Here is a 23,038-nt window from a genome sequence, read left to right as displayed (position 1 = left end):
TGAAAAACTTCAGAAGACGGCATGTCACATATGACTACAAATGCCTGTCACATGGAATGAATCCAACATCTACACGCTTTCGTTCTGAGAAGGTGCGCTTCTTTTGAATCACCTCATATATAAATTAGATTGATATTCAAAAAGTAACATTTTACTCTGAGATTACTGCACAGATAACTAATTATGCTTATTCACTCACCAAAGTCCCTGAATATTCATTATGTGACCAACAACTTCCACCGTCCCGCATTGATGAATCTGTGTCTTTTTCTTTAGTAGCAGAGCGTTCGCTGGCAGTGTCATCCTGTCCTTTCACAGTGATCATTTCATCTTGAACATCGACAGCCCTATTGTCAATAGCATCACTGATGATTACATCTTCCCCACACTCTTTCTTGATTCCATCAGGAAACTAATGCAAAGGATAAACGCAATACCACTTAATTATGGCAAATGGTGAAAAATTCATATTGTAATCATTAAGGATAAAAAATCATTAAGATTAATGGTTTACATATAGTTCTGATACCAGAACAATTGGGATTTCAATCATACAAATGCTATGCAATACACTAAGTCTTAAGACTGATGATCATGTAATTATTTGCTTCTATTATTCCTTAAAATAGAATACAGATAATTAATTACAGGGTGCATTCCAAAATATTGCTTTTCTTCATTTTGATAAGTAATTCATTGAACAGATTTGCATAAAGACTTAAAATTCTTCAAAGTACTGTCTATAGATTTGCACAAACTCTTAAAATTCTTTAAAGTACTGTCTATAGATTTGCACAAACTCTTAAAATTCTTTAAAGTACAGTCCACAGATTTGCACAAACACTTGAAATTCTTCAAAGTACAGTCCACAGATTTGCACAAACACTTAAAATTCTTCAAAGTACTCTCCACAGATTTGCACAAACACTTAAAATTCTTCAAAGTACTCTCCACAGATTTGCACAAACACTTGAAATTCTTCAAAGTACTGTCCACAGATGTGTACAAATTATTAAAATTCTTCAAAGTACTGTCCACAGATATGCACAAACACTTGAAATTCTTCAAAGTACTGTCCACAGATTTGCACAAACACTTGAAATTCTTCAAAGTACTGTCCACAGATTTGTACAAATTATTAAAATTCTTCAAAGTACTGTCCACAGATTTGCACAAACCCTTAAAATTCTTCAAAGTACTGTTCTTGGGCCCCTACAACTCTTTCCCAGTGACTCTGCCATGACCAGTACAAGCCTTGGAAGGCGTCTTCAGGGGCATCTCGCAAAGGTCATTGTCATGGCTGATTGTATCTCTTCATTAATCAAAAAATTGGTTCCATTAAGGGCTACCTTAATCTGAGGCAACAAAAAGAGGTCTGCTGGGGTGATGTCAGTACTATAGGGGGGGCAGCATTGGCCCCTGGTGTTTGGCCAGGAACTTGTGTTGCATTTTGGCAACGGGCATTGTCATGATAAGGTTTCCAGGTGGCAAAGATGTCTTTTTTCTTCCTGATGACCTTAATTTGGAGTCTTTCCAGCACATCCACACATTAGGCAGCATTATTAACACTCTGTCCTAGAGGAGCTAACTCCTTATGGACCACTCATTTACTTTTGACAAAGACAATGAGCATTGCTTTCACTTTTGATTTGCTCATTCTTGCCTTTTATGGGCCTAAGGAACTGGTCAGTTATCCACTCAGAGCTTTGGCATTTCACTTCTGGGCCATATTAAAAAAACCAGGTTTCATCACCAGTGATGACATTGTCTAAATAATCAGGTTCATTTTCAATGCATTACAAAACTTCACTTGTAATATACACTTGGCTGGTCTTTTGTGATATGGTCGGCATACATAGGTTTAAAATCACAGATACTATGCCACTTCCACAGCTTTGAGAGCACTGAGACTGGTTTTGTGGCAAATCTTAATGTCTGTCTTACCTATTTCAAATGGGTTTATTCCACTACAACCAATAGGAACAGTGCAGGATAATCAATTGCATTACTTCTGGAATGCCACCTGTATATTTTCCTATCACCTTAGTGTAAATAAGAGAGAGATTACAGATTATTATTATATGGTGGTTTTATCATTTAGAATAAGTTTAGTTAAGCACTTTGACATGGAATGCTGTTATACATTTCTTAACACTGCCTAAGACAAAATATCCTCACACTGCTAACATATTACATTATTCAATTTAATTGAACAACATTGTTTATGACTGCAACACACAATTGTTTAATTCACTCACCTGAATGTCCACTGCATTGTAATTATTCTCAGCCATCCAATCCACCCGCATGTCTGCTGAATAAGTGTCCTTTGCCCCAACTGTTGCTGTTCCAACTGATTGATCAACAGCTTCAACTGGACAATTGAATTCCAACACTTTGCTCGATGGGATATCAACCAACTCATCTCCTGGTCTCTCAGCATCATTGTTGCAATGGCTCAGGACATCACTCTCCTCCTTATGAACCAGAAACACATTAATTAACTGGAAAGTCGGATTGGTGGGTGATGTTGGAGTTCACCAAATACAGAATAATGTGAAGTTCATCCATTAGCAGGGTATTTATAATAACAGAAGAGGTCAGATCCTTTGCCTATCCCACATACAAGGCATGTCCAAAAACCATACGACCTACATTATTCATATCTCCGCATTGGTGCTGAACATCATGGTCATCCAGATCGTTTGGCATCCTTTCAAAGTAGTTTTACCCCAATTGTTTGAACGAAATGCTCCCAATGGTGCTTCCACATCTTAAACCAGGCCTCGAATGCAGATTTTGGAATGGCCTTCATGCCTTGCTCGTCATGTAATTCACGAACTTCTTTTCTTTGAGTGCCATTTTCAATTTTATGAACATCAAATAGTCACTGGGAGCTGTGTCGGGACTGTATGGATGCCCGTGAAGCTGTACAACCTTGTGTTTTGCCAAATATTTCTGTACAAGGTTCGATGAATGCGCTTAGCCCGTGTTATCATGGTGAAGAATTGAGTCACAGCGTGCCCAGAGATGCAGTCGTTATCATGGCATCACGAAATCTTTCAACAGAACTTCAAACGTAATATTCTTTGTTGATCGTCTTGACCTCTTGGAGTTAAATTCTGGCGCAAAACAACCTCACAATCAAAAATAATAATTAAGAAAGCAAGTTGGATACTTTTCGGATACACCTTGTATGGTTTCCCTAGGGGCCCATCTGGTAGCCTGTTAAGAATCAGATATCTCGAGTAAATTGGCAGTGTGTGTCCAGAAAGGCATGCCCAGGAATGAAATCAAAGCCTTTTGGTCGGGAGTGCTATAAAGATCGCATTAAAAGTTATCTCGAACGCCTTGAATCATCTTATAAATAAGAAGGACAGATATGACAGGGATTTTGAGTAAGAATGCTGTAAAAAGACACGTTAAAACATGGATATGCACGTGGAATTAGTCTCTGAAGATTAGTCTCTGGATTGTGGTGGACATGTGTTTGGAGCATGAGTCTACTCTCCAGAAGGTCCGAGTTTCAATTCCTGGGCAAGCCGCTCTGGACATAAGCAATTCCACACAAGCTGTTAAATTTTTTATCAGAGTACCATATTTTCCTGGGAATCCATAGCTGGCTCAGGAAAAGGAACTACCCTGATTGACAACTTCCACATGCCGTACTGGGCATAATGCTGAGTGTACTTGCTGTGCACCAGCACCTACCAAACTGACTATGGGTTTGATTAATCTATTTTATTTATTGGCTAACATTCAATTGGTTGTAAACCAGTGAACACTAACACCCAGCCCTCTGGTAAGGACTAGTTTGTGCATAAGATTTTGTGAAATTGTTTGAGATATAAACCAAATAAATTGATGGTATGCAAAAGAATTAAGTATTCAATTGTTCCCAGCTCAACCTTGTGGAAATTCATTTTATTAAAATTAAGAATATTAAGATTTAAATTTATTTTTGCTTGACAAACTTACTTGCCAACTTATACATTGGAAGCTTTAATGGATTCATTGAACGAAAATGAAATATTGAATCACAAAAAATACGGGGCTAAAAATACTAGGGCAAATATTTAGATATTAAACTAAATTGTAATGCAATTTTCATTTTTTGAGTAATTTATGAGATAATATTAAATGTGGAAATGTATATGAGTATATTTTTCAAAATATATCACTGTTCATTATAATATACTTCAATGCTAGCATCAATTTTTTAACTTTAAGATTGCATTGAATAATAGAGATCATTTGTATCTTATAAAAGATAACATCTACTCCAATTAGTATGATTTCGTATTTCAAAACAATTGCTGGCTAAAAAGAGTCGCTGAGAGAAAAAATCATAGGAGAGTTGGTTTTATAATTGACAATAATGGCTTATAACACTTAATTGAAGGTGAGCATAAATTACTTTGTGAAGTAAAAATATGTTTGAAATTATCAGACAATAAGTACATCAAGCAAACCTACATCGATTCCAACACTCGCATTCGGTAATCGATTCTCACGGAACGACCTATCGAAATAGGGTCGGCCATTTCGTCTCTTCTAACTTGGGTCAGTTCTAGTTTTGGAAGTGTCATGAAAATGCCTCGGCACGAAAGTTTAAAGTGTAGATTATGTCTTCACAGCGGTGGAAGGTTCACAAATATCTTTTATGAAAACAACCATGCTGAAAAACTGGTGCGGGAAGCAATAGAAGAGTTATTGGAATTGAAAGTAAGCTATCAATTGCATGTTTACGAAATATTCATATTGACGCATTTCTCGTAATTTCACCGTGATATTCTCGGTGAAAGTCCCGTTTCAGCTGAAATAAAGGGTCTGCATGATTATTTTTTAATGATTCAAGCTTCTTTTAGTGGTAATGTATACGGTTTAATATGTTAAAAACCTTGTTTTCATAGGTAGTGAGGGATAGAAGTAATCCGTGGTTGCTTTGCTATCAATGCTTTAAATTGCTGACCGATTTTTACGTGTTCAAGCAGAAATGCCGTGAAAATAACCTTCTATTGGAGAGACAGCGGAAAAATAATCGTGAAGAGAGATTACCGTGTCGCTCAAAGGTGAGTCGTGTTCAACTTATGTTTGTATGTTAACATTTCCCGAGCTATTTCCTTAATGTGCTGGTAAGAGAAAAACTTATGTTTTAATATGACTAGGTTTAATTTTAATGAATTCTCTTAACATTCTACGATAGACTAACTGAACACTGTTGCACTTCGTTCGTATTACGGAGTTCGGGGATTTTTTGTCATTAATGCAATCCATAAAATAATATTCAATGGGTTAATACGGTTTTTTGGTAAAAATAAGATATTTTTGTGAATTAGCTGATATTCTATGACAATATTGGATACTTACTTTTACGTATAACGTTTTTGACTCCTTGCATCGATGCGGAAAAATATAATGCCATACGGCAATTTGTATAATATGTGAATTAGCGAAAAAGTTTATTAATTTACTATCGGTCGTAGGTGAAATTGTTGCTCTTTTGAAAGTGAAAATCTGCCTATGCGGTTTGCTTTTTTCTTTTGTTTTAAATTATTTAACATTGTAGAATTTGAAAGAAAATAGCCCGTTCTTGAATTAACACCTGAAACTATTTTATAATATATAAATTACCGTAATTTCCCATCGATAACGCGCACCTAATGTATAACGCGCATGTAGAACTTGGTATTTATCACGAATTTGTTTAGGTACCGTACGCCCCTTTTCTGATGGATTTTCGAGTTGAAATAACTTCTAGCAGTAGCAGATCTGTATGAAATAGAATGCAGTTGGGTAGCCAATCTTCCGGAATAATTTATCTTCACGAGATTCTTCGTTAAATTATTGTCTGCAGAGGTATTTAAATGTTTGGTTTTTTTTCAGTTTTTATTTAGAATAACGCACAGCGTTATTATTTTTCGAATATATGAACATTTTCGTATAGATAATATGCGCGAAATTGTTGGGAAAATATGGTTCTAAGTTATAGAGTAATAATTAGTATATTTGGTGGAGTTATAGGTATAATATTAGCACCAATTGTACAGGATAACAATCTTGTCATCATAGTTGTTCAAGTAATAAAAAAATATATAATCTGCTCTTGGCTGTTGATGTTAATTGGATGTTTTTGAGGTATCTCTGTCTTGAATCTTCCCCACCCACCTTCCAGTTGACCAACAATCCAGTTGCATGTCGGTGGACTTGACTGACTGCTGGCTATTCTGTACCTTAAGCAAAAAGTGTTTCATATTTTATGTATGTATTATTTTTTTCAGATTAAAAAGCATAACAGTCGTTTATTACTCGTGTGTGCAAATTATTAGCTGGTTTCCGATAAAAAGAGGTAACTTTGTGTTTTACTTTGTATACAAGTGAAGCAATTATGTCTTTCTGTGCTTAGCATTGCCCACACTTCAGTCTAATGGCTTGAATTTGCATGCAGTTTACATACATTATAGTGCATATCAAATGTAGTTTTTTTTCCCCTATCTTTGTTAGCTAATAGAATTTTTTTGTTAGTAAATCAGGTCAGTGGCATGAGTTTATGCATTTAAGTAGACTTTGTTTAGCCCAAGGAAGTATTTATTTGTTAAAATTTTTTTACTTTCATTGTTTTAACCAAAGCCTTGTTTATAAATTTGGAAATTTTGATGGAAATAGAAATGGATTTCACTGTGTTTCTGTTGCAATGCATGCCTGCATTAGTAGGTGAATGGCTCTAAGGGCTTATATTGCTGCGTTAGAGGATAATGTAATTGACTGTGAATGGGAAGGTAACTCTTCCACAAAAAGGCCTGACTGGGCATTCTGGAGATACCAATGCTGCAGTGTGCAAAAACTCAGTATGGCAATGATTCACCAAAATGCAACATGCCATTGAATTTTGGCTAGACTGCCCAGAGTCGGATAATTTGATAAGAGAGAGATGTCATTCCAGGAAACTGAAGGTTTAGAATGTGTTCTTGAGCAGTAGCAGGGGAAAGTTTATGGTGAGGGAAGGAAGATGCAAAGGTGTACCTTCTCCCTGTCTCCTAAAGGTTTCTGATGCTATCGTAGGATGGCCAAGCAGTATTTTTGCCCCTATGAGAGCAATACCCAGAAGGAACCATTAGAGTGAGTAAGGGATAGGAAAGAAAGATTCTAGAAATTGGTAGTAGTAACATCAGGCTTTTGATGATCCCATCGCGGGACAGGGCTGATCATGTGGGTGTTAGCTGGCACCTGATAGCCTGGTGCATTCCTAGTGGTGGCTTTCCTTAAGTAGCAAAGATGTTTTGACCTGTAGCTGTGGAGACAAAGTGTTCCAGGGTGCTGGTCATAGCTCATGTTGGTGTTAAAAAATACCATCGACCATGGCTCTGAAGAGATTCTGAATGCAATCAGGGAATTGTACTCGTAAAAGAAGCATGTAGATGATGTCAGGGCTACTGATAAGATGCACTTGATCTGCTGCCTTGTCCTGAGTATTAATGAGTGGACCTCTAGTTTGGAGCTGAGTGGACAGCTTCAATCAGTGGCTATGTGTTTTAATGCAGGGTTATCAGGGTGTCCTTCATCGACCATTGTCAGCTAGTGATTCAGTGGTGAAGGAACTCTCTTAACTGTTCAGGTGTTCTATACACATCTAAAGCCATCAGGTATGTTGTGGGTGGGATATTGAAACATTTCAGGGATCTTTTAGACTAAAGTTTAGGTCAGCATGTCAGTCAATCAGTAGTTGTCTAAGTAATTATGTAGTGCTTTATGAAGTATGGTTCACTGCATGCGAATGTTCATTTAATGCAAATCAGATAGCATCGAAAAGAGAATTTTGTAAGAGATGATAACAATATTAATGAGTTGATGATCCTTGTATATATGCGAATAGAAATTTATTTCTGTTATTTCTAATTTTCTGAATCATTATGTTTTTTTCATTTTAGTGCCAAATAATAACTAAAGATTATTTTTATACTTTTTAAAATAATTTTTGCTGATTGCTTATGTTTAAACAGTATCTCATAATGCTAATGTAATTGTAAGATGCATGTAAAATAAAATATATTCCAAATAATTGTTGTTATTGTAAATTGATTTCTTTGTTGATTATTTTGGTAGAGGAATTTGAAGATAAAGAGAGAGTCTAATGATCTCTCCAATGGCAGTGACGAGGACTTTGCTAATCATGGAATTGTCACTAGATCTGCAAGTAAATCAGAGGAAAGAAGTATTCTCAGGTATTTAAACAATGTGAGTACTCGAAGAATTCTGCATTCTTAAAGTTCACTGCATCATTGTTTGATGCTGACAACAGTTTTGCCAAAGTTGAATTCTGCGTCTTCAGGTCAAAGATGATGGACTCGGAATTTTGCTACCCTTATATAGGTGGTCCCATCTAGTGGCTGATTGCTGATTGATCCGTTTCCGTAGAACTCTTCCACGCGTGGTGGAGATGGTAGCCTTCATCTCTGTTAATGTTCTCTGGGTTTTTTGCTGTCTCAATTGCTTCTCTAATTGATCATGGGAAATATCTACTCTCCTTGGCTATTATGTTTGCTTTTTGGAATAAGATCTCATGACGGGGTTCACTCCATTGATGTTCTGAAATGGCTGACAGGTGAAACTGCTTATTTATTGTTGCCCGGAGGTGTTCCTTCATCAGAACTTTCATTGAGCGGCATGTTTTCCCAATGTAGGCTTTCCCACATGAGCAGGGTACTTGGTAGACTCCTTCGTATAGGTCTTTTGGAATTTTGTCCTTCGGTCCAGGGAGAGTGTCCGCTATTTTCTTGGTGCAGTTAAATCTTGTCACCATATCATGTTTTTTCAGGACTGGTTATCTTCTCGGATGTGCATAGCATGTGTTTGGGCCCAGATCAGTCTGCTTGATGGACTTGGTTCTTGGTTCTTGGACTGGTGGTTCTTTTAAGGACCATATCGTTCTGATATCCATTTTGCTGTAATGCTTTCAAGAGATGTTTCTGTTAACTGAGAATCGGAATCAGAAATTTCATAAGATCGGTGAACTACTGTGTTCACCAAAGAGGTCTTCTGGAGCAGGTGGTGGTGAGAGGCTGAGTTAAGATAATGTTTATTTTTCAAATTCATCTATTTTTTTGAATGAATTCAGACTAACTTAATTCAGCCTTTAGTGTTGATTCAGTTCTGCACATGGAGAAACTTTAAAACTTAAGAATTCAGTAAGGTTTTTTGATAGTGAATTTGAAAGTGATTTCTTTGATAGTGAATTTATTTGAAAAGAGGCCAAAATGTTATATAGTTTGGCATTTTTCTTTATAATCACTTAAGTTTCTCTTTTATCAATTTAAACTAGTGATTAGAAACTTAATATTTTGTTAAAATATGCAATAGAAATATATATAGATCTGTTCAAAAAGTATTGCAACTTTTATATTTTTTGGAAAATTATTTATTTATTCCTGAAATTATATTATTTCTACTTCAAATTAATCCCAAACAGATGTTATACACTTGTGCCAATGTTTTGTCCTATCCTAGAAGCACTTAAAAAAATCATTTTTTGTGATCTTGTTCAGCTACTCCTTAGATGCAGTCTTTATCTCATCTATCATAGGGTAACACCATCCTTTCATGTGCCTTTTCAGTTAAAGGAAAAGGAAGTTGTCTTTCACAAAACCGGGAACTCATGATGCACCTTACCCCTGCAATTGAAGAAAATGGAAAACTTTCACTTTTGACCAAACTAAGCATGCTGTTTTAGCCCTGGCTAGTGTTACAGCTTCTATTAAGATGATTGATCTTTAGTTTCCATGTCATAACCATAAACCCATAATTAATCACCAGTTATAAACCCTCAGGAGCAACTGTGGGTCATCACATAAGTGTATTCATTATCATGGAGAATACTATAAAAAATCATCAAGCCATTTTAAACAATTAATTACTGTTTTTTCATTACTAGGAAAATATAAAGAGCAATCCTCGTATTTTAAAATGGCATTCTTATTCAGTACTTTAAGAGAAATTCAAATTCTTATCCTAGAACCTCATAATTATGATAATCTGATATTATTATTAATTTTTATCAGCTAAATTCTTAGTGGAATTTATAATTTTTTTACTGTAGAATTCTGCAAATAAGTTTTTTATAAATTTTAAAATTGTTTTTACTAATCAATTCTTTTTTTTCGGTGCTATCCAGCTCTTTAATTTGAAGATCTGCTGACTAGTGGACTTTGATATGATATACAGGCAATTTCTTCACTGGTTAAGCGTCAGTCTGTGTTCAGCAGTGTCCTCACTCTGTCCACATTCGTGTCGGTTCTTGCCGTTGATGGCCGTCCGGAGCTATGGTCGTCTTCAACGAGCTCCCTACCCTCTTTAAACAACTTGTGCCACTCATATACTGTGGAACGGCTTAAGGCAGTGTCCCCATAAGCCTGCTTGATCATATCGAGGGTGTTAGTTGCCATCTTCCCGAGTTTCGCACAAAACTTCACAGAATAATGTTGCTCTAAATTCAGATTCATTTTGTTTTTCGACGCGGACAAAAAACTTGCTTCACTAAAAACGGTGTCCTCACTCAACGACAGCCCGCATGTGACTGAGGTTGGTGTTGGTCTGTTGCTAAGAGCCCCTTTCACCTTACCCTGCCAGGCAGACCCCCCTCCGCTCCATTCATGCCAGAGAAAATTAGTCCTTCCACTTAAGGGTGCAATACTGTAGTTCTCGTATGGCTTTAAAACTAAGAAGCAATACTGTACAAGAACTGGTATAGATTCCAAAATAACTGCAGCAGCTGCTGCAACTGTAACTTTTAATGGAGTCATCTGAAATTGTTGCATTGGTATAGATTTATTTTAATTTCAAATAAAGATGTACTCAACTGTTTCAATGAGGCTTTCTTCTGCTCACACATTTTGGGTGATATGTGCATTGATTCCCTTAGGCTACTTTCCAAAATTTATCAGTATTCTGAAATATAACTGGTGCTTAATTATATTTAATTCATCTAGTGTTTTGACCAATGCTGAAGATAATATAGAGAGCTTAGAATCATGGAAGAATTATTGGGTGTTGATTTAATTTTGAGGAAGGAAGAAAAAAAGAATTCAAATAGGTATAATGACATTTTAAATTCCTTTAATGTTCATTTTATATAAAAATGATGTCTGTCCAGTAGATATGCTGAGATCATAAAAACTGTATTTTGCCATATTTAGTCTGTATTGATCTTGTCTCCTTCAAAGTACCCTATTCATTGCTATGCACGTATAGTATCATCTTATTTATATATTTAGTAAAACCCTTTGAAGTCCTCTTGGCAGTTTGGCTTTTTTAATTTCCTATCATCATTTCTTACTTTATTGTGTCTTCAACATCTTCCTAGAGGTATATCTTCTCACATTTTTCCATTTTGGCAATAGGAAAATTTGCAAAGTGATGAAATCTATACAAATATAAGGAGCGTAATCAAGGTTATTGAATTTTTTTGCCAGAAACTGACAAATGATCAATGTTGAAGGTGCTGGTTCATGGTCTTTTTGAAGGATCTATCCAGTGCGTTTGGTTTAAATAATGATCACTCTTGATTTTCCTGAATTCAGTACATCAGCTATCATCTAGACAGTTTTGCTGCATGTTCTTAACTGCATACAATCAATGATGTGTTCAGCGCAGTTGGTTTAAGGTCATCCCAGCCTTGCATCATCCATGGCGTCTTGTTGGACATACTTTAAAATTATTAACCCTCTTAGTGCGGCGGGGATTTCAGGGGTACTAGTGAGAAGTGCGAAGGGTAATTTAAGAAAATGTATCACCTTAGGAAAAAAAACATTATGAAGTTATTTGTTTAGATATCCATGTGCAGTTTTTTTATTTTAAAATACAATATTGTAGTTAATAATGATGTTATACATTTACATCATCTGAAAAATAAATGTAATTATTACAGTATTATAAATTTAAATGAATATTTTTTTAGCAATAATATTTTGATTTTTAGACAAAACTAATATTTTTTTAAAAACATTTTTCAATTAAACTACGATATTTAAATATAATAAAGAATCAAAAGTACATGTAGAAAATATTATAAATAAATAAAGAAAAAGCAGTGCATTGCAAATTTTTTTGTCAGCCTCTGCATAGTTCGATTTTGTTGAAAAGGCTGATCTCACCTGAGTCAAATTGGGACTTTTCCCCTTTCCTTGGGACTGCGGCAATGTGCTTACAATCTAAAGGCAGAAAACAACCAAGTTGTAACTCACAGGGAACTGCTGACAATGTAATCCAATACACAGGGCGCAATTGATTAGATTGGATGGACGGCAAGAGAAACCAAAATGATTACAAAGCAGTGTTCTCATTTCTCAACAAAGTCTGAATAAGCAGCTATATATCAACACCACCACACAATAACACATTCAAGAGATTACAGATGAACACAGATTAATTAGTAGCCTTTCAGTGGCTTTTCATAGTGGAAAGACCACTCAGAAAAGAAACGAGCAGACAATTAGGCTGAGCTTCCCGACATATACAAAACTGAATAAAAAATTAAAGTAAGAATTATACTTCTTTAAAAGCATTTAAAATTGCTAATAAAAAATTAGTTATGTAATTCAATGGAATTCAACCTATCGATAGCACAAAAACCATAAATCATTTAAGAAAAAAATCATAGGTTACAGCGATTTATACAATAGCCTACGCAAGAGCCGATATATCGGCCCGACGCACTTTTCGCCAGGGATACGAAAGCTGATATATTGGCCCGTCGCACTAAGAAGGTTAATCCACTTGAAAATTGATATTTTCTTTAGAGAGTTATCACTGTTTAAACTCAACTCAATATTTCCGTATATTCTTGTTAACTTTTACTGAACTTCACTCAAAAACTGGATGTTGATTCTTTGCTCCATGGTTTTATCAATTTCAATTTTAGACAAGCATTCAAAGCATGGACAGTAGAAACTAAGGTTACTGGCATCATACCGACGGCTCAATGATCTGCCAGGCATCGACAGCTTATATGTTTGCAGGCAACTAGCCCTGCTAGTAGGCAGGGCCATAATCTGCATCATGGCTATCAGATTCTACCAATCCATGAATACTTTGGCCAGATTACTCATGGGAAAATTATTTCTAGGAATGAAATTGTATTTTTTATTGATACAATTTGGTTTTATCTCAAGTGTTCCATTTTCATAACAATCAATTAACTTTTACTGCTGATAAAGCTATTTTATACTTTTTAACACCCATGCTCATCAGCTGATAATTGATTGCTAATACAAGCATTTACCTTGAAAGCCTCCATTGCATTTAACCTACACAGTTCTGTTCTATGCCCTATTTTCTTCTTATCTCTTAAGACAGCAGGCAAAAGAGTCCTATGCAGGAAATCAACTTAGCCTGGTCAATGAAAAGTAATATTTAGGCTTTATGGACATAATCATTGGTCATAAAATTCTTCTATTTGATAAATGCATCACTCCATCATATCCTATCTCATGCCAATAATCTTACTACTTGGAATTTTTCGAAATGTAATGTCTTCTTTATATTTCCCAAGTACAAGGTGTGATCGAAAAAGATGGGACTGATTTTATTCTGCTTAAGTGGTTCCATGGATCAAATCAAGGTATTGCAACATCTAGCCACACATCTGATGACTAAAATAAGAGCTGTTGCATTTGTTAATGTCCAGTCATTATGCAGCAGCAGTGGTACATGTCTTGACCTGTTCATTGTCACGTGCAAGGGCAGCTATGAAGGAGCAATGAAGGAGCTAGAGTAACAAGAGGCCTGTGTGCCTGAAATTTTGACTCATACTTGGCAAAAGTGCTATAGAGATATATATAATGATTTAGTCAGGCTTTGTTAATGAATCTATGAATCAAAGCCAGTAATGAAAGATCTAGTTCTTTCCTGGCATATGAGTCGGGTGAATTCTTCTCGGGTCTTCCACTTCTCAGGTCAATGTCTCTATAGCTGCCAATGTTTTGATTCCCGACTCAGTCATCATCATCACAGCTTCTGATTGAACTGATGACCGAGTCAGGAATCAAAACTTTGGCAGCTATGGAGACATTGACCCGGTGGAAGACCCGAGAAGAATTCTCCCAATCAAAGCCAGTATTTTGAGTCGCAAAGTTATTTTAAATCAGGCAGAACCTCAGGACAGATTAGTGTTTTTATCACTTGCATTTATCTTGTATTAATCCCTTAGCCTTCTCCTTGGGCCTCTATTTATCCTTCTATGATATTCTGCACCAATCCATTATACCTTAGGGTTAAGCCAATCTATCTAGTTCTTTTTTCTATGATTTCTATTAGGTCTATTTGACATCTGTTCTTCTGTATATGTAGTCTTGTAAACTTGTGCATTCTGGTGGATCCTTTACCATGATAATGAACCTGTGTTTTCAGCATTGTTTGTATGCTAGTTACTCCGCAAAAAGTTCAATACCTTAATCATCCTCCTTATTTGCCAGATCTTGTCTCCATGCAACTTTTTACTATTCCCCAAATTGCAAAAATGTGATGAAAAGACATATCACAAGATGTTGAAGATACGATAAAGCAAGAAATGATATGAGAAAACAACTAAAAAGCCCAACTGTTGAGAGACTTTTAAAGGGTACATTAAACAGTGCATGATAAGGAGATGGTATAAAAAGGCACGGTCTATGAATGAAGAGTGCTTTCAACAGGGGAAAAAATCATTATTTTAGATTAACTTTTGCATAAATAAAGTTTTCTATAGCCTTAAAGTTCTCCTATTTATTGGAGAGACCTTGTCAGAAGCAAAAGCAAAGGATCTGACCTCTAATAATGCCCTATTGATAGATGAATTTTGCATAATGCTGTTTTAAGTGAAACTTACCATCACCTACCTTACCAACCTTCTGGTTGATTACTGTGTTAATGTTTTATTAGGAGGAAAGTGATGTCGACAGCGAAGACGGTAAGGATTTTGAAAGTCCTGGAATGGAGTTGGTTGATGTAGCATCAAGCAATACAAGAGAATTGAGTATTAATGTGGAATATGTGGATCATTCTGTGCAAACTGAAATGGATGAGATGGAGAATACTTATTCAGTCAGGAGCACTCAAGTAAGTCTGATGGCTGATTGTAACAGCAATGAAGTTGAGATTTTGGTGAGTTACTTAAGCAATTACTACCTTGATCAAAAATTTCCCGGAATTTATTCAGAAAATTAAAAATACAAGTTTATTCATCTAAATCTATATTGTTCCCTTCAAAGTAATCCCCATCGACTGCAACACACTTATGCCAGCGCTTGATCCAATCCTCGAAACATTTTTTATATTCGGTTTTCGGTATGTCCATCAGTGCTTCCTGCGATTTTTCCATTACTTCCTCTCGGCTGCTAAAACGCGTTCCCCGTAATGGTTTTTTAACTCGATTGAACAGAAAGAAGTCACAGGGAGCCAAATCAGGTGAATTCGGTGGCTGTTGGATGGTATTTGTTGCATTTTTCGTCAAAAAATTACGAATAATGATAGCACTGTGCCACGGTGCGTTATCATGGTGCAAAATCCACGAGTTTTCTGCCCACATTTCTGGTCTCTTTCGGCGAATTGCTTCACGCAAACGTCTCATAACGCCCAAATAATACTCTTTGTTTACTGTCTGGCCTTCTGGCAAAAATTCATGATGCACTACACCGTTGTAATCCATGAAAACCATCAGCATTGCCTTCTTTTTTGACTGAAAACGACGTGGTTTTTTTGGTCTCGGCTCATTTGGTGAACGCCATTCACTTGCCTGATGTCTGGATTGCGTGTCGTACTCATAAACCCACGTCTCGTCTCCAGTAATGATCCTTTTGATGAATGTGGGATCGGATTCAGCCTCGCAAATCATGTCTTTTGCGACGTCAACACGGTCTCTTTTTTGCATGAAATTGAGGTCTTTTGGCACCAACTTTGCTGCTACACGACGGAAACCCAAATCATTAACCACAATGTCTTGGGCGGATCCATAGGCAATGTTCAAGTCCTCCGCTATTTCTCTGATGGTTAATTTGCGGTTATTGACCAACATTTCTTTTACTTTATCAATTTTTTCACCGACTTTCGATGTCGATGGTCTGCCACTGCGTTCATCATCTTCGATTGACTCACGACCACTTCTGAACCGCTCGTGCCACTGGTAAACGACCGTTTTTTTTAGAGAATCTTTGCCGAAACACTTTTCCAACATTTCCAACGTCCGTGCGCCACTAAATCCGTTTTTTACGCAAAATTTAATACAAGTTCGTTGTTGCAAATTTAAATCCATTTCTGAAATTGTAAAAAATCGCCAACACACACAGAGATAGATGTACTCTTGGCTACGTAACTTTTGCAAATGTCAAGTTATGACACTAAGATTTAAAGGGAATATCAACAACAGATGTACCAATTTAACAAAAAAAACAGAACTCAAATCGGAACGATGGGAGTGCCACACGTTGGTTATTCCGGGAACTTTTTGATCAAGGTAGTATGTATAGCAGTCATTACCAATGCTGTGTCACAAAGGTAATTAATTTTAAGGGAAGTTTTTTCTTCAGAGACAGGATTAAGAAATGCTATAGCATTCTATTTCCATATGCATAATTTAATCTATATAAAATGGTAAAATGCCATGTTATAATCTGTGCATCCACTTTAGTTGATAGAAGGAATTTAATTATCATGAATCAAAAGTATGCCTTGTTTTGTAATATAAATGGCTGCCTAAGGGTTTTGCATTTATAATTATTGAAAAAGAAAAGACCCAAAGGATTTTTATCCCTGATATTGCTATCCCTCATATTGAAATGTATAAAAGTCTGATCTGAGCAATAATAGATATCTGCACTTTCTATTAATTCTGTGTTATTTGGAGTAAAACAGCTATTTTAAATTTCACTCAATTTAAGAGGTCATTTTGTTGGAAATTAAAGCTAATTCTCTGATCAGTAGCACATCACCAGCTGATGCTACTGAATAGATATTATTTGCAACGTTAATATTTGTTTTTGTTTGAAAATTAAATTCATAACGGGAACGATTTTGAGGATAAAAACATGACAAATATGAATAAATTAACTGCTTAACTGGAATATTATATTAGGTACTAATATCTATTGTACAGCTTCGTAACATATCTAATTCAAAGTATTTATATCACTGGGAATTTGGTGGATGTTTTTCTAGATTATCCTACACATTGTAATGTTTGTTTATGGTTGTACAGCCATATTGAGAAGATAACACCTTTGCTTACATGACTGTTATGTAGACTGTTACTGTATGCATGTAGTTTGCAAAATATTATGTTCACCTACAAGTTATAATAAAGTGAAAATATAAGTTGAGTAAATGAAGCACTGATTCAATGCAGTCATAATCAATGATTTTTTAAAAATTTCATAAATACAGTATTTTGAAGTGGGTTAGGATTATTCAGTTGCAAATTTAAGAATTCCAACTGCATTCAATATATCCATGCATTCTAAAACCTATGATAAAATGGTAGACCAACATATAATAATTTGTCAGAGTATCATATTGATAAGAGAATTATATCGGTCAGAGTATCGTATTGGTGAAAGTATCGTGTCAGTGAAAGTGTCATGTTAGCATAAGTATTGCATCGGCAAATGTTTTGTGTTGGCATAAGTATTATATTGGTAAAAGTATCAAATCAGCCAAAGTAACAAGTTGGCAAAAGTACCACATAGACTCTCTCCCTCTCCTCCCCTTCTCTCTATCTCTCACTCCCTCTCTCTCCTGCATTCGTAAGTGTTCTTTTTATAATGAGTGAATCTCAAATAGTTCTCTTGCCATAATTTTACATAAAAAACTCAGCTGGAAGGATTTATTTGGCAAGTTACTAGAATTTCAAATATTGAACCACTGTCATTAAAAATTAATTTATGCTATGAATTAGGTTTCTACTATACTCAAGAAAGAGTTGGTTGATGAGGCAATACCCAGTGATGATATCAACACAAGATCTGTTGCTGTCCATGATGAAATGATCACTGTCAAAGAGGAGATTGATGCTGCCAGCAAATGCTCTGCTGTGTCAGGAACAGATATAGGTTCATCAATTGTCCCATCAACAGAGGAATGTGGCTGCCATCAGTCAGACAATGAAGAAGCAGGGAATTTGGTGAGTATACCTTTTTAATGTCCATGCAAGTAATTAGCCACATGCACATTAAAATCAGTATCATTTACGTTATATGTCAGTAAACGAATGAAAAGATCTCAAAATTTTGCATGCGTGTTGAGGGAAATGTTACTTCCACATGCCACCAGGAGTTCTTCTAAAGGTCATTTTGCTTGTACTCTACAGGCATGTATACACCCCTTGCACTTTTTCCCATGAGCAATACGGAATATCAACTGCAGGGTTATAGATAGCAAAAATCTCACTTGCTACCCATATTAGCATCTAAGGATTAATTAGTTCTACTTAAATGCATGCTCTTCCACTAACCTCGTGTGTTTTGTTACCATAACCCATTCTTTCCAAATGACCTCATTAGTGTTCTGTTCATCTGTTTTTACGTCTCCCTTTCAATCACTTGTCTCTCTCCGTGAGGAGAAATTCCTGCTACCTGCAAGGTTGAATCGCATTCCCTGCCTTTCACAGTCTCCTCGGGAGGATAAAGTGTTTTGTGGGGCATGTTCATGTGGTGGTGGTGTTTTGCATTCTTGCTTGTTGTGTCCTGGCTTGCATGTGTTGTTGGATGGCTCTCGTGGGATTTCCTGCTACCTGTAATAACATTCCCTGCTTTTCACAGTCTCCTTTGGGAGTAGAGTGTTTTGTGTTACATGTTCATGTGGTGGTGAAGTTTTGCATTCTTGCTTGTTGTGTCCTGGCTTGTGTGTTGTTGGTTGGCTTTCATGCTGCACATCCTGGGATGCAGTTGTTTGTTGATTTATGTATTTGAATGAGTGTTAGATGAAGAGATTTTTGCATGAGTGTGTGCTCCACTGTTGATGTAATTTTTCATGTTGTTTTTTAGCATGTGGTATGTTCCTTTTTATGTTTGGTGACCTAACCCCCCATCACATGCCCTTGTGGTGGCTTGTGGGATATTATGCAGATGTAGAGATATGCATTAGTTTTCGGCCTACACTCTTATTACTATAGAAATTTATAGAAATCTATGCTTCTATTATGTTCTCTGACCTTGCAGGAATATTCTGTAGATGAACAATTACAGTTATCCATAACGGAGGAAGTAGACAATGATGAAGAATGTGATGTTAAAATTCGGCAAGGAGACTTGGGAGTGGAAGTGTTGCGGATGTTAGGTATGGACACTGATTTGTTTACACTTCTGCCATTTTCTGGTTATATCAAACTATTGATGATTAATCATTTGAAATATACATAAAACAAAATTATAAATGCCTTGCTCATTGTTCTTTAGTGGCAAATGTCATCTTAATGCCAGTGACTAATCTTATATTAAACTTTACAAATGTTAATTGAGAGAGAAAGGCAGTTGCTGATATTCTAATGATATTGTATATTATGAGGGTGGTTCAATTAAGTACCCATGTCAGAAATGAAGAAACCATTTTTTCAAAAATGTGTTTTTTTATTTTTCAACATAGTCCCCTTATTAGAAAGATAAACCTCTCCCAATGTTTGGGTCATTTTTTGATGCCCTCCAAAAAATAGGATTTGTTGAACTCTCCAAAATACACCTCTGTCTTGGGGATAACTTCCTCATTACAGCTAAGTTTTTTTCCTGCAAGCCATTTCTTCATGTTAGGGAATAAAAAAAAGTTGCAGAGAATCAGATTGGATAAATACGGGGGGTGCGGCATCAATTCATAACATTTCACACAATTCAACACATCCACGGCCTTTGCTACTTTGCACACTTTCGCTCGTTGATCAGCGAGAGTCATGGTATAGACTTTTTGAATGATTTCCTCGGTATAACCACGTCTGCCGTGGGCATCCTGGTCACTCCTCATCAAAAACAGATGTTTTCCCATGTTTTAATTTGTCGAACCAATATCTAACTGTGGTCATAGATGGCGTGAAGTGTCCCCATCCAACAGCAACCAACTTTGCTTTCATCTCCTCGCATTTTATTTCCATCCAAAAACATAGAACGCAAATAACTGAACGATACTGCTCTTTTTCCATCTCAAAATCGTCATCAAATTGCTTCCTTAAGTTAAAAGTACTAGGTGTTGCACCAGATTTTTATTGTTTGTACTACCGTCAGAGAGACTAAAATTGACGTATTTATTCCAAACTTAGAAACTTGGGAAGGTTGCTATACTATAATAACAAATTAAACTGCCAAGGCACGAGGACATTTTAAGATTCAGCTCAACAGTGCTGACGTTTACATATATGTACAATTAATAATGAAACATTTACGGAATATAATTCGCATTGTCCCCGTAATATATTCCAATGTCACTGCCGTTATACTTCTCTTTTTGCACGCATATTACTGATTTAACCTGGCCTGTTGACTCTCACTCCTGTTGAGTGAGAGTCAACAGGCCAGATCATCAAAATCGCGAAACACGTCTTACACTCGAATGACTGCCAAATCCAAAATAACCTTTAAATGAGTCTGAAATATGTTTTGCCATCGTTTGATAGAGGGCAGCACATGATGAAAGCATGAACTGCCCTCAGGAATGCCATTTGTTGTCAAACACGGGTACTGCTTTTTTGCATGGAAATAAGATAAATCCCTTTTGATGACCTTGCTTTGTGCTTGTAAGGTGCTTTCTTTCTTTTTAATTTTGAGATGTTTGATTTTACCTTCTTTACAATGTGTTGTTGTATTTTATGTGTTCTTATTGTTTTTGTGTTATTTTTTCTTTTGGAATGAATGTGTATTATTTCTGAAGTTCACCAAGTTCTTTATTGCAGGAGTAAACACTTAAAATGATCAAAATCTTTCAGGTGATGACCAAAGAAAGAAGGGTACACAGAATCCTATGCATAGGTGCCAAATTTGCAACAAGGTTTTTGCAAAGCAAAGCATTCTGAAAACTCACGTGATGAATGAACATCTTCAGAAGGGCAGGAAACTCAAATGTGATGTTTGCTTGGAGGTATTTGAGTGTAAAAATGACCTTGATGGACATGTAAAGACCATGCACGCTGCCAAAAAGAAATATCAGTGCCAACATTGCTCTAGGTACTTCCAAAAGCCAAGTCAACTGAGGAATCACATGGAGACTCACTTGGGTAAAACATTTAATAAATGCAAAAGAGGTTTGAAAGGTTATAAACAAAAACCTGGACTTGATAGTCAAATGCTGAGGCACAGAGTTAAAGAGGAGTATAAGTGTGATAATTGCTTGAAAGTTTTTTCAGGAAAAAGAGGTTTGAATAGGCATATTTTGGCACATACATGTGAAAAAAAGCACATTTGTATATTGTGTTCAATGGTATTTACAAGGAAGGCTAGTCTTAATAGGCATATGGTCGTACACAGCGACAAGAGGCCAGAAAAGTGTAATGTATGCTCGAAAACATTTAATAGAAAAGCATACTTAGCAAGTCACATGTTAGTGCACACGGGTGAGAAACCGCATAAATGTAAGCATTGTCCAAAAGAATTTGCTCTCAAACAAACCCTCAATGGTCATATGCGTTTACATTCCGGGGAGAAGCCGTACATCTGTAAGATTTGCACAAGAGCATTCTCGGATAAGGCAAATCTTAAGAGACACATCTGGACACATTCTGATGAAAGATCACTAAAGTGTGACGTATGTTCAAAAGGCTTCATGAATGATATGCATCTAAGGAGACATCAGAAGGTACATTTAAGAAAAACAAGTCTTAAATGCTATCACTGCGAATTCACGTCCACTTACAAAATAGTTTTGAGAAGACATATTGTTAAAGTTCACTGAAATTCCTATGATTTCCAAATATATTAAGTTTTGTATGACATGTACAGTTTTCCACCATTTACAATAAATATTGTTGGTCTTTTGGTTATTATTCATAACTTCTACCCATCTCTTTCAAACGCAAAGCGATTTCTATGGAAAATAAAGCAATATTGCATTTATGCATAATAAATACAGGGTTCCTAGCCAAAGTAATGCCATTGCATTTCCAACCATTGCTTTTATTGGTTGAAGAGAGATCAAACCATTTGGAATAGATAGGGATACACTGAAATTCCTATGATTTCCAAATATATTAAGTTTTGTATGACTTGTACAGTTTTCCACCATTTACAATAAATATTGTTGGTCTTTTGGTTATTATTCATAACTTCTACCCATCTCTTTCAAACGCAAAGCAATTTCTATGGAAAATAAAGCAATATTGCATTTATGCATAATAAATACAGGGTTCTTAGCCAAAGTAATGCCATTGCATTTCCATCCATTGCTTTTATTGGTTGAAGAGAGATCAAACCAATTGGAATAGGTAGGGATAATGCCAAGCTTTCTTGCAAAACTGGTGCAGGCTGTGGAAACAGTAGAATATCAGTAATTGTAAATCTCTGTGCACCAAGTGGGTCACCAAGAAAATGTAATAAAAGATTTAGTATTTTTTTGCAATAATTAAGTTTTGTGCCAAACTGAAAACATTTCTTCAGGAGAATTACAAAAATCCTCTTCTTTTAAAATATAAACAGTAAACAACAGGAAGGTATTTCATATGTCATGGTTGAGTTCACCACCAATTGTAAAGCTCTGGATGGTCAAATCCTTTTCCTTAGCCACATGTTTCCTAGGGAGATGCCTGGTACCCAATGAAGACTTGGACAGCTCTGGTAAATGGCATTTACTACCCAGAGATGATGTGCTGACTAAGGTTCTTGCATCTGAATCATTGCTTTTTTGAGGGCATATAGAACTGCTTTCATGGACCTACTGAATGTCTCTAATTTGGCTGATAGATTAACAACCAACTCTCCCATATATGCCTGTCATCTTGTCATCCAGCTGGACATGCCCCAGCTTGTAATTCATGTATAATTAATAGTAAGCTCCTAAGCCCTGGACCTCTTATACTCACACAGGAATGAAAAGCAATTGATGTATA

General features: G+C 36.0%; 1 protein-coding gene across 1 annotated transcript; it reads left to right on the top strand.

Annotated features, from left to right (window-relative positions):
• Positions 1–4,550: 4,550 nt before the first annotated feature.
• On the top strand, positions 4,551–21,888 carry LOC139693205 (zinc finger protein 320-like). Its single transcript, XM_071591307.1, has 7 exons — positions 4,551–4,725; positions 4,914–5,072; positions 8,104–8,235; positions 14,911–15,087; positions 17,918–18,142; positions 19,179–19,296; positions 20,927–21,888. Exons 1-7 carry the CDS (start codon positions 4,588–4,590, stop codon positions 21,886–21,888), a joined length of 1,911 nt encoding a protein of 636 aa, XP_071447408.1. The 5' UTR covers positions 4,551–4,587.
• The last annotated feature ends 1,150 nt before the right edge of the window (positions 21,889–23,038 follow it).

Source organism: Hetaerina americana, unplaced genomic scaffold, assembly GCF_022747635.1.
Source record: "Hetaerina americana unplaced genomic scaffold, ioHetAmer1.1.p SCAF_45, whole genome shotgun sequence".
In the NCBI taxonomy this organism is placed as follows: Eukaryota; Metazoa; Arthropoda; class Insecta; order Odonata; family Calopterygidae; genus Hetaerina; species Hetaerina americana.
The sequence above is the reverse complement of the archived record's forward strand: the minus strand, read 5'-3'. Positions and strand labels throughout refer to the sequence as shown.

Coding starts and splice junctions, on each gene's coding strand:
- LOC139693205 (XM_071591307.1), top strand. CDS start 4,588: ATGAAAATGCCTCGGCACGAAAGTTTAAAGTGTAGATTATGTCTTCAC. Junction 4,726..4,913: donor AAGAGTTATTGGAATTGAAA/GTAAGCTATCAA, acceptor TTGTTTTCATAG/GTAGTGAGGGATAGAAGTAA. Junction 8,236..14,910: donor TTCTCAGGTATTTAAACAAT/GTGAGTACTCGA, acceptor ATGTTTTATTAG/GAGGAAAGTGATGTCGACAG.